We start from the raw sequence: 14,681 nt of genomic DNA on the forward strand, positions 1-14,681 counted from the left end.
ATATTCTGCTTTTACAAATAAAATGGGTAAATTCCTGTGAAGGTTTTATTCCTCAAAAGAAATTATACATATTGATAATTATATCAAAAGGAAGGTACATTTGACAATAATGTGACAAAACAACAGCCCTCAGAAAGCATGACAAATTTCAGTTCAGGTGGGACACTGTCAGAACTCTAAACAGCATGTTAAAGGGAAATGGGTTCCTGTACTTAATTAGCTCTAAATTTTAGCAAACACCAATACAAAAATATTGAAAAGACTTTTATTATTTCAGTAATAAGCAATTACAGACAAACACCGATACATAACACATGGACCATCAGGAATATGCCTATGTAGTTCACGTTCAATGTAAAGATTCCATGACGAAAAAGGTGATAAATCACAAAGCCTACATTCCAAGGCAGGGCAGGGAATGGGAATAAAGAATCATGGTTTAAAAAAAAAACAGTATGGTGTCAAGTAGTTAACACTGATCATCAATAAATAAAATCTTTACCATATGCAAGCATTTCTTTCAGTGCATTCCATTCTGATAAATGTTTTGGTTAAACCAGAGACAAAGTTTTAGATAACTATTCCTAAGATCACAAAGTCCTATTTATTAAAAATAAATAATTTAAAGGCAGGATTTGAATTGGAAAGTGCTTTGAGAACCTTTCTCGTATACTGCTATTTTTTTCCATTATTTATTTAAACAGTAACATCACCGATCGCAATTGTGTTTAAGCTTCAAAAGGTAGTACAGCCATATTCATTTCAAAAGTTACTAATCTCAAAAAATACACATCTACACTTCACAGGTGCAGGCACATTCAACAGGCTCAAATCACCAGCCACAAAGTATATTAATACCATTCTAGCCCAATTCTTTGGAACAGCCTCCAGGATTTCTAAGTGACCAGAAATCGGGATAACTTCAGGTTGTCAGGCAAACAACAAATGATGGAAGAAGTAATCACTAAAGGTTTAAATGAGTGACTAGCTTGCTATCATTTAGTTTTCACCTTAGGAAAGTTCAAATTAATCCCATTTAATTGATACTAGGAGCTCGTGCAGATTTAGAGCAAAGAGGTACAACACATGCAAAATTACAAACATTTTCCTTTATTGCTATTTGCCTCATATGGGTTCACAGTTTTTCCAACTTCACCTAAAGCCATCCTTTCCATTGTATAAAGATTTAGCCTTTGCAGAATAGCTACCAACACCAACTTAAAAGTGGAACAGACCTAACTGCCCCGTAATCTAGCATCCCCCTTAGCGACTACACAAGAACTCTCACTTTTAATTTCATTCGTAGATAATGAATTAGGTAAAGGTATATTTTAAGCGAAAGATTTAGATCAGAAAGTTCCTATAGGAGCTTGTGAAGTGTACTGCGAGGTAGGCCCAGACAATGGACAGGATCGTTTGAGAAATGTGCAAAAAAGGGATCAGCCAGCACATTAACAGTAATTATGCATTGGTTGGCAGAATCATTAACAAAAAAATCATGGCAACCAAAGCAGTGCTCTTGTGTTCCCTTTCAAATATCAGACTGCAAATTAATTCATGATACAAAAGCAAAATATCCTAAATCTGGAAAGAACATGCTAAACATTCTCAGTCAGGCAACATTGGTAGAGACTGGAACAGAGAAGTTTACTACTACTTCTTGCAGATGTCACGAGATCCAAGAATTTCCAGAATTTGTTTTTAATCTTGTTTTCCCGACATTTCTGTCCTTTGAGTTCTGCATATAGTATCCAAAATATGATTCAATATGTAAAAATATTCAGAATATTCAGGTATATCTTCGAACTACAAAGTTTAGAGTTTTAGAAAATGTCATTATTTCTTATACACTTGCCATCCTTACACACAAAATATAGTGAAGAGATGTAGAATTTCAGAGGAAAGGAGTGTCATAACTAATGCTTTTTTGATGATTTACTAGGAAAATACAGATTTCCAAAGGTGACAGAGTATTTTTATTTGTAAATTCATGCCAAGGTACTGCAAAACTGAACTTGGCCCAGTACCTGGACTCTTGTGTCCAAGTTGAAACTTAAAATTTTAGCACACAAATGAGACAGATTGAGACACTCCTACTTTGTTGGAGGGGCCATCTTTCAGATTAAAGAAATCTGTATTTCAAGTTGGTAACTGTATTTGACAGAACAATTTGGAACATCCTCAGACAATGAAAACCATTTAAACATAGTTCTTTCTTTCTTTAGATACAAATTGAATATTTCCTATGAATAGTGACTAATGAAAGGTGAAAAACAGATCAAGTTAATAAAATCAATTTGCAAGATACAAAAGGAGGTGATTGGTAAGTTTGATAATTTAAAGAAGAGTGGTCTGCTGCCAGCTGGATAACGTTCCTATAGTTAGTAAACCAGATACATTAGAAGAAAACTTTTAAACATAGCATTGGACTACATCTTAGGTAGTCTTGTTGCAGTCTCTGACCAATCGTAAACATCTGGAAGGAATGACTCATAGTCCGTCTTCCAGACCTTTGACAGAAAATACTTTTCTTTGTCCTTAGGTTCTGGGAACTCGAATGCCATCCCATTTGCATACAAGTATTCAGCAACCTATAAAGAGACCAAAACAACTTTTAAAAATTTAAGCATCACAGTGGAATATGCCAAGAAGACACTATCTGCATTTACGAAGTTATAATATTAAAACTTTTACAGACAGCATACATCTATATTGGAAAGAGGGAAAAGAAAATGGCAAAATACAGATACTGCTAGAAAATCAGAGTACAACATAGCATCAACACAATAGGGAACAATGCCTCCTTCCCGAGGGAAGAGATTTGTTGTCAAACAGGCAAAATGCAGGGAAGCACTCTCAAACAGTATGCCAGATTGTCCTTTACTTTTTACACATCCCCACAAGGGCTGTGCAGTAGTCACTCTTCCCAATACTGTCTTGGACAGATGCATCTGCAGCTAGCAGATTGGTAAGGATGAGGTCATGTGTGTTTATTCCTCTGGTTCCCTCACCAACTGCTGCAGACCCAGACTTAGCAGCTAAGCCCTTTAGGGCCCTACCAGCTCCATCGGTAGTGCTGCTGATGAGCAACCCAGAGTACATTTTGCACACTGCCACCCCAGTGCTTCCTCCAAGTGTTGTTCGACACGATGGAGTATTAATTCATCAGCTGAGAGGGGATGGTACCTGGTAATCAGCAGGAGGTTCCTTACCCATGTTTATCCTGAAGCCATAAAACTTCATGAAGATTCCCAGGGCACCTCCCTGTATACCACTGTACCTCCAGCTCTGCTGAGCTGGTCCTGGCAGTTGGACAGGACATATTCAGGAGATGGATATCGTGGTTTCTGGGACATTGTCATACTTGGGGAATTCATACCTTACAGACAATGTCAAGCTGTTGCTTGACTAGTCAGACAGCTCTTCAAAGTTTGGCACTAGCCCCCAGGAGGACACTGCAGAGTGGATAGGACTGTTTCTGTGACTGTCTTTTCTGGTGCCTTAGTCAATGCCAGATGTTCTGATTTCATTTCTTTGTTGAGACTTCATAGCGATTGATACAATGCAGTGGCTTGCTAGGCCATTTCAGTCGGCAGTTGAGTGTAACTGATGTCGTCTGGAGTTACATGTAGGCCAGACTAGGTGAGGATGGCAGAATTCCTTCCCTGAAGGACATTAGTCATCGAATCATAGAATTTTATAACACTGTTTTTGATCCAGCTGCTGAAAAAGCTACCCAGCTTGTCCCACTCTCTAGCCCTTTAAAATTCATCTCTTTCAAATATATATCCAGCTGTTTGAGACCTCCTATGGTATCTACCTCCGCTACTCTCCCAAGCACGGCATTCCAAATCTCAAGTAAGTAAAGAACTTTCTCATCTCACTCCTAGCTCTCTTGCTGACAATCTTGAAATTGTGACTCCTAGTTACTGACATGCCAACTAGTGAAAATGAGAGTATCTTTCTTTACTCTGCAAAAACTGTTCAAAATTTTAAACTCTTCAACAAGATCACCTCTTAATATTTTCTGCTCCAAAGAGAAATGGCCCAATTTCTCCCATCTTTCCTTGTGTATAAAATCCTGGTATCATTCTAGTAAATCTTCTTTGAATTCTCTCCAGGGCTTTAACATCCTAGGGCAGCATGGTGGCTTAGTGGTTAGCACAGCTGCCTCACAGTGCCAGGGACTCAGATTTGATTCCAGTCTCGGGTGTCTGTCCGTGTTGAGTTCGCACATTCTCCCAGTGTCTGCGCGTGCTTCTGCCAGGTATTCCAGTTTCCTTCTACACTCCAAAGATGTGCAAATTAAGTAGATTGGCCATGCTAAGTTGCCCGTGGTGTGTAGGTTATGTGCATTAGCCTTGGGAAATTCAGAGTTATAGGGATAAAGTAAGGGGATGGGTCTGGGCGGGATACTCTGGGAGAATGGTTAGATTCGTGGCAGCCATTTTGTCACATATTAAAAGCCTGGAAACCATATTGAATCTCATCTTAGTGCCTGCTTGCTAAAAGCTTGTGTTTTCCCATGCCCAGCTAAGACAGCTAAGGCCTTGCAGCTGTATGATACCTGATAAACAAATTCTTCTCTTTGCATAGAGCTATTCTTCTCTTTGCAAGAACCTGTTGCATACTAACACCTGCTTATCAGCTACTAACCGACACCGTTTGAAACAGACATTATGTGACTGAAGCAAATGACTGGGCAAGATGTCTAACTTGCTCATTATCCTGCAATTAACAGTTTGCTCATTGTTAATCAGTTCTGACCTATATAACCACACAATGCTGCCTTGTCAGAATGATGAGTGGCCATCCGATCAAGCTGGTTGCCTTGTCTCTCCCAGTGAGCTCATGAATAAATTAGTCAATACTCAAGGCTTTTGTGACGCAGTATTTCTAAATTGGATCGCTATGAGCGAGTCACCCAATGCATAAATTATTTTTTTCCCCCCAACAGATACTTGAAGGGTTGGTGTGGATCTTTGGACCAAATGGCCTGTTTCCACACTCAGGATTCTATGGTATTCTGTGGTATCCTTACTTAAATAAAAGGTGCTCAGAATTGAACACAGTACTCCAAATGTGGTCAAACCAATGATTCATAAAGTTGCAACATCACTTCCTTGCTTTAGTAAGCCAAAAGGATTTTTCCCATAATTGTTTCATGGTCATCATTAGATTCTTAATTCCAACTATTGTTGTGGTTCTGTTCGCTGAGCTGGAAATCTTTGTTGCAAACGTTTCGTCCCCTGTCTAGGTGACATCCTCAGTGCTTGGGAGCCTCCTGTGAAGCGCTTCTGTGGTGTTTCCTCCGGCATTTATTAGTGGCCTGTCCCTGCCGCCTCCGGTTGTCAGTTCCAGCTGTCCGCTGTAGTGGCCGGTATATTGGGTCCAGGTCGATGTGCTTGTTGATTGAATCTGTGGATGAGTGCCATGCCTCTAGGAATTCCCTGGCTGTTCTCTGTTTGGCTTGCCCTATTATGGTAGTGTTGTCCCAGTCGAATTCATGTTGCTTGTCGTCTGCGTGTGTGGCTACTAAGGATAGCTGGTCGTGGCATTTCGTGGCTAGTTGATGTTCATGGATGCGGATCGTTAGCTGTCTTCCTGTTTGTCCTATATAGTGTTTTGTGCAGTCCTTGCATGGGATTTTGTACACTACATTAGTTTTGCTCATGCTGGGTATCGGGTCCTTCGTTCTGGTGAGTTGTCGTCTGAGTGTGGCTGTTGGTTTGTGTGCTGTTATAAGTCCTAGTGGTCGCAGTAGTCTGGCTGTCAGTTCGGAAATGCTCCTGATGTATGGTAGTGTGGCTAGTCCTTTGGGTTGCAGCATGTCCTCGTTCCGTTGTCTTTCTCTTCGGCATCTGTTGATGAAATTGCGCGGCCACTACAGCGGACAGCTGAAACTGACAACCGGAAGCGGCAGGGACAGGCCACTATAAATGCTGGAGGAAACACCACAGAAGTGCTTCACAGGAGGCTCCCAAGCACTGAGGATGTCACCTAGACAGGGGACGAAACGTTTGCAACAAAAATTTCCAGCTCGGCGAACAGAACCACAACAACGAGCACCCGAGCTACAAATCTTCACCCAAACTTTAATTCCAACTATTTTTTGTTGAATTCAAATTCCACCACCTGCATGGACAGATATGAATCCAGGTTCTCAGAACATTAACTGAGTTTGTGGGTTAATAGTCTAGTACTAGGCCATTGCTTCCCCTGCTAATGAAAGGCTCTTCAATCTCTCATACCCACTCACTGACAGGAGGTGGTCAAAATCCTGGAATTGCCTCCCTAAAATCATTGCGGGCCAACCTACACAGGAGGACTGCAGCAGTTCAAAGTGGCAGCTCACCAACACCTTCAAGGGCAATAAATGCTGGCCAGCCAGCGGCACCCACATCCAATGAGTGAATTAAAAGCAAAGGATGAAATGGTAATATTGCAAGATTTCACTGCTTATGGTTTATTGTAATTGTATTCCAGAAGCCTGATTCAGAGAATTAGTTTAAATCCTGTTTTGGCAGTGCAAAAATTTGAATTTTAATTAGTATAGAATCTTACATCAGCGGTAGGAAACTTATTGCAGGAGATTCTTAGGGATAGGATTTACTCACATTTGGAAAAATATGGACCTATTAGCAATAGGCAGCATGGTTTTTGTGCAAGGAAGGTAGTGTCTTAAACTTGATTGAGTTTTTTGAGGAAGTGACAAAGATGATTGATGAGGGCAAGGTGGTAAGATGCTGTCTACATGGACTTCAGCAAAACCTTTGACAAGGTCCCTCATGGAAGGCTGGTACGAAAGATGAACTCACATGGGATCAACAATGAGATGGTAAGATGGATACAGAACTGGTTTAAACATAGAAGACAGAACTGTGGTGGAAATGCATTTTTTGCAACTGGAGGTCTGTGACCAGTAGTGTTCCGCAGGAATGTGCTGGGTCAGTGTATGCAATGATTCTAGGGATAATGCAGGTAGCTTTATTAGTAAGCTTGAGGATGACAAAAAGCTGTGGATAGTGAGGAGGATTGCCACAAGATACAGCAGGATATAAAAATAAAGCAGGCTGGAGACTTGGGCCAAGAAATGGCAGATGGAGTTTAACCCAAACAAATGCGAGGTAATGCATTTGAAAGATCTAATTCAAGGGAAGTATAGAGTAAATAACAGAAACATCAATAATAGTATTAGTAGTCAGACAGGTCCATGTTTCCCTGAAAGTAAAGGGAAAACAAGGTGGTCAAGGCAGCGCAAGTCATGCTTGCCTTCACTGGTCAGGGCACAGTATAAAAATTGGCAGGTCATGTTGCAGCTACATTAGAACTTTAGTTCGGCCACATTTGGAATATTGTGTACAGTTTGGGTCACCACGCTACCAGAAGGATGTGGATGTTTTGCAGAGGGTACAGAAACTGGTTTACCAGGATGTTGCCTGGTTTGGAAGGTATTAGCTATGAGGAAAGATTGGTTTGTTTCCACTTGAACTTCAAAATGTGACTGGCAGTCTGATAGAACTTTACAAAATTAAGAGAGGAGTAATATGGGCGGCACGGTGGCCCAGTGGTTAGCACTGCTGCCTCACAGCGCCTGTAGACCCGGGTTCAATTCCCGACTCAGGCGACTGACTGTGTGGAGTTTGCACATTCTCCCAGTGTCTGCGTGGGTTTCCTCCGGGTGCTCCGGTTTCCTCCCACAGTCCAAAGATGTGCGGGTCAGGTGAATTGGCCATGCTAAATTGCCCGTAGTGTTAGGTTAAAGGGGTAAATGTAGGGGTATGGGTGGGTTGCGCTTCGGCGGGTCGGTGTGGACTTGTTGGGCCGAAGGGCCTGTTTCCACACTGTAAGTAATCTAATCTAATCTAATAGAATGGACAATCCTTTTCCCAAGGCAGAAATGTCAACTATTAGGGAATATGGGGGTAGTGTAGAGTTCAAAGGCGATATAAGATGCTAAGTTTTATTTCCCCAGAGGACAGTAAGTGCCTGGAATGCACCGCCAGATGTGGTGGTGGAGGCATACAATAACAGTGTTTAAGATGCATCTTGACAGATACATGAATAGACAGGGAACAGAGGGATGCGGACTGCATAGAGGCAAAAGGCTTTTAGTTCAGAAAGCCAGCATGTGTCAGCACAGCCTTGGTAGACTGAAGGCCCCCTTCCTGAGCTCCTTTGTTGGAAGCAAAGTGGCAGTGAAAACAGCTGTGAGGCAATGGTTTGTCATATAAACCAAATTGGTTCATGTATCAAATACCAGCCTATTCAGCATTGTTCACAATTCAAGAATAAATGTTTTTTTGGAAATGAAAAGGGGACAGAGGATAAGAAAATATGACATCACATTAATGAAATTTGTATATTCAGTTGACAAATTGCAAGGATGAAGAACATAATTTCTGATGCTCATTTAAAAAAAAAACTAAAAACATAGAAACAGCTGTCTACCATTCAAAACCCCTGACCTGTTCTGCCACAATAGGTTCTGGCATTGATTGGATCATACCTAACCTGTCTCTCAACTCCAATACCTGCCCTTGCTCCATATTGCTTAATACTTAACCTTACCTGACAAAGTATCAGTGTCGATCTTCAAAATACTGACTCCTAGACTTCCACCATCCTTTGTATGAAAAAAATGCTTCCCGATTTCCTTTATATACGGTCTAGGTTAATGCTGCCTTGTTTGGACTCACCCAAAGAAAATGTGCACAGAAAAACTACACCACTGATATCTACTGATTCGCTACCCATGCATTTGTGAGGTCGGCCCTGGATCCCTTTTTTCTCATTGACTTATTTGGTTTGATCACACAGCCTTTGTGGTATATTAAAGAGTTACAAAAGGAGCAGTATCTGTGCTTTGCTGTCCACAGACAATCAGTGTCTCTATTCCCTGTGGATAACAAGGATAGGCTGCATTAAATGATTTTCCCAGGCAAATGCGAGGTGAGGCATTTTGGAAGATCAAGTACAAATGGAAATTATACAGTGAATAGTGAACCCTTAGGAGCATTGATACGCAGAGGGATCTGTGTGCACAGGTCTATAGATCACTGAAGGTGTCAGGGCAGGTAAGTAAGGTCGTAAAATAGGCCTAAAGCATAAAGAATAAAAAGATAGACAAGTTATGCTGTAGCTTTATAGAACTGTAATTAGGTCACATTTGGAATATTGCATACAGTTCTGGTTGTTCCCACACTACCAGAAGGATGTGAACGCTCTGGAGAAGGTACAGAAAAGGCTGGTATGGGGGAAGTTTAGCTCTGAAGAAAGGTTGGATAGACTGGGTTTGTTTTCACTGGAAATGCAGGAAATTGAAGGGGTGACCTGATAAAAGTTTATAAGATTCTGAATGGCATGTATACAGCAAGAGGCTTTTTCTCAAGGTGGAGGGGTCAATTACTAGGGGACACAGATTCAAAGTGGGGGGGGGAGAGGGGGGGTGAAGATGTTTAAAAATATGTGCAAGGCAATTTTTCACACAAAGGGTGGAGTGTGCTTCGGACACATTACCGGAGGTGGTGGAAAGAGACACACCAACAGCATTCAAGAAGCACCTGGACAAATACATGAATAGGAAGGGAATAGAAGGATACGGATGCTGTAAGTGAAGACAGTTATAGAATGGAAGGGCAAAATGTGGTGGCGCAAGCTTGGAGAGGCAAAGGCAGGGTGGGAGTGTCTGTCTAAAAGGGATGTTTGAGGCAAGTCTTTCACTCAAGGGTGCTGAGTGCCTGGAACTTGCTGCCAGAGGTTGGAAGCAGACACAATAGCAGCATTCAAGAAGCTCCTGGCTGAATACAAGAATAGAGAGGTGATAGAGGGATATGGATCCTCTAAGTGTCGACAGTTTTAGTACAAAAGGGCAAAAACGTGTCATCGCAGTCTTGGAGGACTGAAGGGTCAAACAGTAAAGTGGAATACACCATAAAGAGGAAGATACTGAGAGGAGTAGATGAAGTACTGGTTGATCTGTGTGTGCCAGTGCACAGGACCCTAAAGGTTGCAGTAGAACAGGTAGATAACATTGTCAAAATGACATATGGAATGTTCTCCTTTATTGGCGGAGCCATAGAATACATAAAGAGACATAATGATGAAATTGTATAAGATACTGCTGAGGCTGCAAACTGGAGTATTGTGTGCAGTCTGGTCACCACATTACAGGAAGAACATATTGCCCTAGAGATAGTGCAGAAAAAAATCACTAGAACGTTGCCAGGGCTGGAGAGCTGTAGTTATGAGGAGAGATTGGAGGGGCTGGGTTTTTTTTCCTTGAAACAGAGAAGGTTAAGGGATAACATGATTGAGGAATGCAAAACTGAGAGCAGTAGAGATAGAGATAGACAGGAGGAACCTTTTTCCCATAGCAGACAGTTCAAAAAACAAGGATCATAGACTCCAGCAAAGGATTAGAGGGCACATGAGGAAAAACGTTTTTAGGCAGAGGGCGGTAGGTGTCCGGAATTTGCTGCCTGAGTTGGGGATGGAGGCAAAGACCCCAACCTCTTAAGGTATTGATGCAGGTACTCAAGTGCTGTAAGCTGCAGAGCTCTTGGCCAAGTGCAGGAAAATGGGATTAGAAAGGGCATCTGGGTGTCTTTGGATCATCACTGACAAGATGGGCTTAATGTCCCCCTCACCCTGTGCTGTACCATTTCTGTGGTTCTCTAGATTGGATTAGTTTGGAATGGCATCACGGTCAGCATAGATAAGGTGGGCCAAAAGGTATGTTCCTCTGCTGTATTGTTCAGTGTCCTATAAAATTTATTTTGTCTAAATGTCTACTTATCTAATGGCATCAAATCTGTTTGCTCCTCCACAATATCTAGTCTCACAATATCAAGTGCACTGCACTACATTGACTTTTGCAAAAACTTGTGAAATCAAATTTTATTTTAAAACTGAATAGTTATAATAGAAAACAATATGGGGTAAAAGTTGTGTCTTCATATTCAAAACAGTATATTAACCAGTCCAACATGCAGGACGGCTGAAATTAATATCCGGGAAAACTTATACTAACTAATGATGCACTCCCAACACTGTGGTGAAAATGCAGCTTGATGTACACAAGCGGAAATAATAAAATCAGGAAAATCATAACTCTCCATTTTCTAACTGTGGAATTTTATTTCTCCAAAGTGACAAAAATAAAATCAGAACTTTGACTACAGATATGGACCTACACAATATAGACAAAATAGGCACCTGTCCTATTACACTTTGATATAGTAAAAAGTAGTATACTTTCAGTTTAAAAAAAGATGCTCACCTTAGCTGCAGTATGAATGGAGACTTTACGGATCTGAGACAGTGGTGGATAAAGGCGCCCTTGGGTTAATTCATCATTGGTCACCTGCTCAGCCAGTGCCTACAGAAAAATTACATGAGGAACTGTAAGACATTACAAATACTCTTACTATACTGCAGGTTTAATGAATTTCAGCAGAACACTGCAAACAATTTCCTAGTGAATAAATAATTTCAATTTTAAAGCAATTACTTCTGATCATTGTAGATTTAGCATTACACATTTATCAGATCTTAAATCTACTGGCCCTCGACTTTACTTTGAAGCAGGCAGTGAATGGCAGAAGTGTATGCCACAGAGGGTAAGGAAGCAGTACTGGCTTTCAAAATTAATTTGCATTTGCCAACAGGCCTCACTTCTGCCCAGACCATCACCCTGCCCCTCTCAAAAATCATTGGCGTAACTTTTTTAGCTTCCTCTTCCCAGTGAGTACTCCAACTTTTATCCATTCGGAAAACCACATCAGCTTTTGTGCTTAGAAATGCTAAAATTGAAACCAGGTTCCTGTTACATCATGGGGACCTGACATGTAAATGAAAAGGTTCACAAAGACAGCTTTGGGCAGTGGCCTGGTCAGCTGCTTGGTGAACTTTCAATGTACACTTTAAACTTTCCATTGGGCTCCTATCATCTTTCACTTTGGCCCATTTTCTGCTCAGCTGCAAGTGTTAAAACCATTTTTTTCAATTTTGAAATTCAATCTTGAGTTTAAAATTAATTTCAAGATATGGCTGCTTTACAAATTCTAAATTATGCAGTCAAACCCAGCATAGATGATGAGAGGGTTGGGATTGATTTTGAAGTCACATTGAAAAATCTTGGGATATAATTTCTCTTCCTCTTCCACCCAAGTGTCAGAATCTTTGAAATTAATGATAACTGGACCATAAGAATATGGAGGAAGTTGATACTGGTGATTCTTCAGCAAAAGATAGAGCTCTTTTTAAGACAAATAATTTAAACTAAGATTTTTCCACACACTTAAATGCAGATGCACTAGGAGTAAAGTCATCCTAGTGACAACTGGCCACTGGTCAGTTGATATCTGAAGTTATTTAGCATCTGCTTAGGATGCTCGTATTAAATCTTCAGCTAACGTTAAATGACACGTTTTGTGTAAGAAACCTTTGTGCCTCCAAGTCCACATATTCCAGTACTTTTTTTGTTTCCACAAACCTTTGCAGCTGTCAAGAAAACGTGACTGCTGATAGTACGAACCCCAACAAGAATTACAGCCAGTGCCACACCTGCAATTAACAAGCACAACTTTAGTGACAGTCATCTTATTGTACAAGTGGACAGTAATCCTGCATAGACATTTATATTTGGAGAAAACAAAGTAGAATATGAAATCCCACAGCAACAAAAGTTCATGGTTCAAGTCAGTAGCCTTCAATGAGAAACAGATGATGTTAGGGGGATAACAGGTTTTAAGAAAGGATGCATTTATAGTCATTGGTACTACTAAATGGAACACTGCACACACAAAATCAGAAAGCCATTATTAACAAAAAAAACTCCTACTCTGGGTACCTGCAACCTAACTGTCTAGAAAGTTTTAAAAATTTGAAATAACAATAATCTCATTTGGGAGTCACAATTCATTTTACTTTGAATTAACAAAATGCCACTTCTGCCAAAGTGGGTAGTGAAGACCATTGAATATTTGATTTAAACAAGGCTATTATTATTACAGCATTACTTTTGAATCAGAAATATTTTGCATGAAGAGACATTGGATAGTTTCAATTATCATCAAGAGCTGGTGAAGTCATGGTTGCAACTATGCATTTGAACAGATGGAATATGGTTTCCATATTTAATGGCAATGCCCTGCATTCGGCATACATACCAGGACAAAAGTCCAGAAGAGGGTGGAAGGTAGCCCACATTAAATGGAAGAGGGGTAATGGCACCATGCAAAACGTGGTAGTAATGGGACAAGAAAAGGAACAAACAAACAAGAGGAAGTGCAAATTGAAAAGTATCCTCATGCTTTCCACCCCATTACAGATATTTCCTTCTATTCTTTCACCTTTACCGTTCCCCGTCCTCAACTAAAACCTGCTAGATTTTTAGTTTGTTCCAGTTCTGATAAAAAGACCAGAAATGTGAAGCCTGTACTCCCTCTCCTCTACACTCATGCTTCCAACTGGAGTACTTATAGCATTTTCTGCTTTTCTTCCATTAACTAAATGTTACATACTGAAAACAGTAAACACTAATTCAAACAATATTTCTGATTAGATTTTCATTGAAAATCATTTTCTGCAATAGAAATTCTTTTCAAAGTTAATTGTAAGTTATAAACAGTTTTAGTTTTATGTTAGAGTGCTGCAACTTGCGGTTTTTAAATAGGCAAAAATATCTCAACAGTAATTGCCTGCTAATTTTTAGTTTTCTTTTTAGGCCTACTGCCCAGTGCACCTTTACACATCAAAACAAAACAAATCTCCATTTGGAAAGAAAACAAATCCAAAATGGAGATTGAAAACTGAATAAAAGTGAGGTCTGAAAATAAAAAAAAACATTTATCTCTCCACTTGCAAAAATCAACATTCATAAATACTTGAATGGTTAACAAAAGCAAACAACTAGCAGAGAAAAGAAAATGTATTTATTGTGGATGAAGGAAAATTTGATAGTGCAAAAAGGGAAAAATGCATTAACCTGGTGCTTTTTTGGACTATTGGACTCAAAGCACTTTGCAGCCAATGAGATACTTATTTAAGTGTACTCACTGTAGAAGACAGTCGTCAAGCCAAACGTTGTACTATTGATCGTGGGATAAATACTGGTCAGAACTCTGGGATAATTCCCCTGCTCTTCAGAATAGCACTGTAGGACCTTTTACATCCACCCAATCAGGTAGGTAGCGGCTGGATTTAATGTCTCAACTGAAAGACATCTCCAGGAGTGTATTGCTTTCTCAGTACTTCATTGGAACATCATTCTTTTTTTTAAAATTCAAGCCTTGGAATAGGACTTGAACTCAAAACCTTGTGACTGGGTGGCAAGAGTGCCACTAATTAAGTAATAGCTGTTGCACTAACTTAGGCAGAGAATCTTAAAAAATAGACCATGTTAACTGAATTATTTGATATCGAGAGCAACAAATAAGCTATTCTCAAAATACGACAGGGTAGTGATGAACAAACTAACAAAATATATCAGATAATATTAGTGAGCTTAAACTATAGCAAAGAGTTTTAAGTAAGCACAAGTGCAAACACATTGTACTAACCAGGGAAGATATAAGCATTATTTCCTTGTCCTGGTTGAAATACACGTCCATCTGGCAGAGTCACTGGGTCAAATGGACTACCACTGGCAAAAAGGCACCTTCCCTATAAAACAAGCA

The 14,681-nt window shown here is 40.2% G+C and overlaps 1 protein-coding gene across 3 annotated transcripts in view; it reads right to left on the bottom strand.

Annotated features, from left to right (window-relative positions):
- Nucleotides 1-251: 251 nt before the first annotated feature.
- Nucleotides 252-14,681, bottom strand: part of me2 (malic enzyme 2, NAD(+)-dependent, mitochondrial) — a 104,601-nt gene continuing 90,171 nt past the window's right edge. For all 3 annotated transcript variants that reach the window (XM_087990664.1, XM_043720243.2, XM_043720331.2), the window contains 4 exons: nt 14,565-14,667; nt 12,497-12,567; nt 11,282-11,380; nt 252-2,591 (listed from right to left, as the gene is read on the bottom strand). In XM_087990664.1, coding sequence (XP_087846790.1) covers nt 2,430-2,591; nt 11,282-11,380; nt 12,497-12,567; nt 14,565-14,667 — 435 coding nt within the window. In that variant the 3' untranslated portion in view covers nt 252-2,429. The remainder of the gene's footprint in view (nt 2,592-11,281; nt 11,381-12,496; nt 12,568-14,564; nt 14,668-14,681) is intronic.

This window comes from Chiloscyllium plagiosum, unplaced genomic scaffold (genome assembly GCF_037043375.1).
Source record: "Chiloscyllium plagiosum isolate Xiang-an unplaced genomic scaffold, Cpla_swu_hap1 HiC_scaffold_1, whole genome shotgun sequence".
Classification (NCBI taxonomy): Eukaryota; Metazoa; Chordata; class Chondrichthyes; order Orectolobiformes; family Hemiscylliidae; genus Chiloscyllium; species Chiloscyllium plagiosum.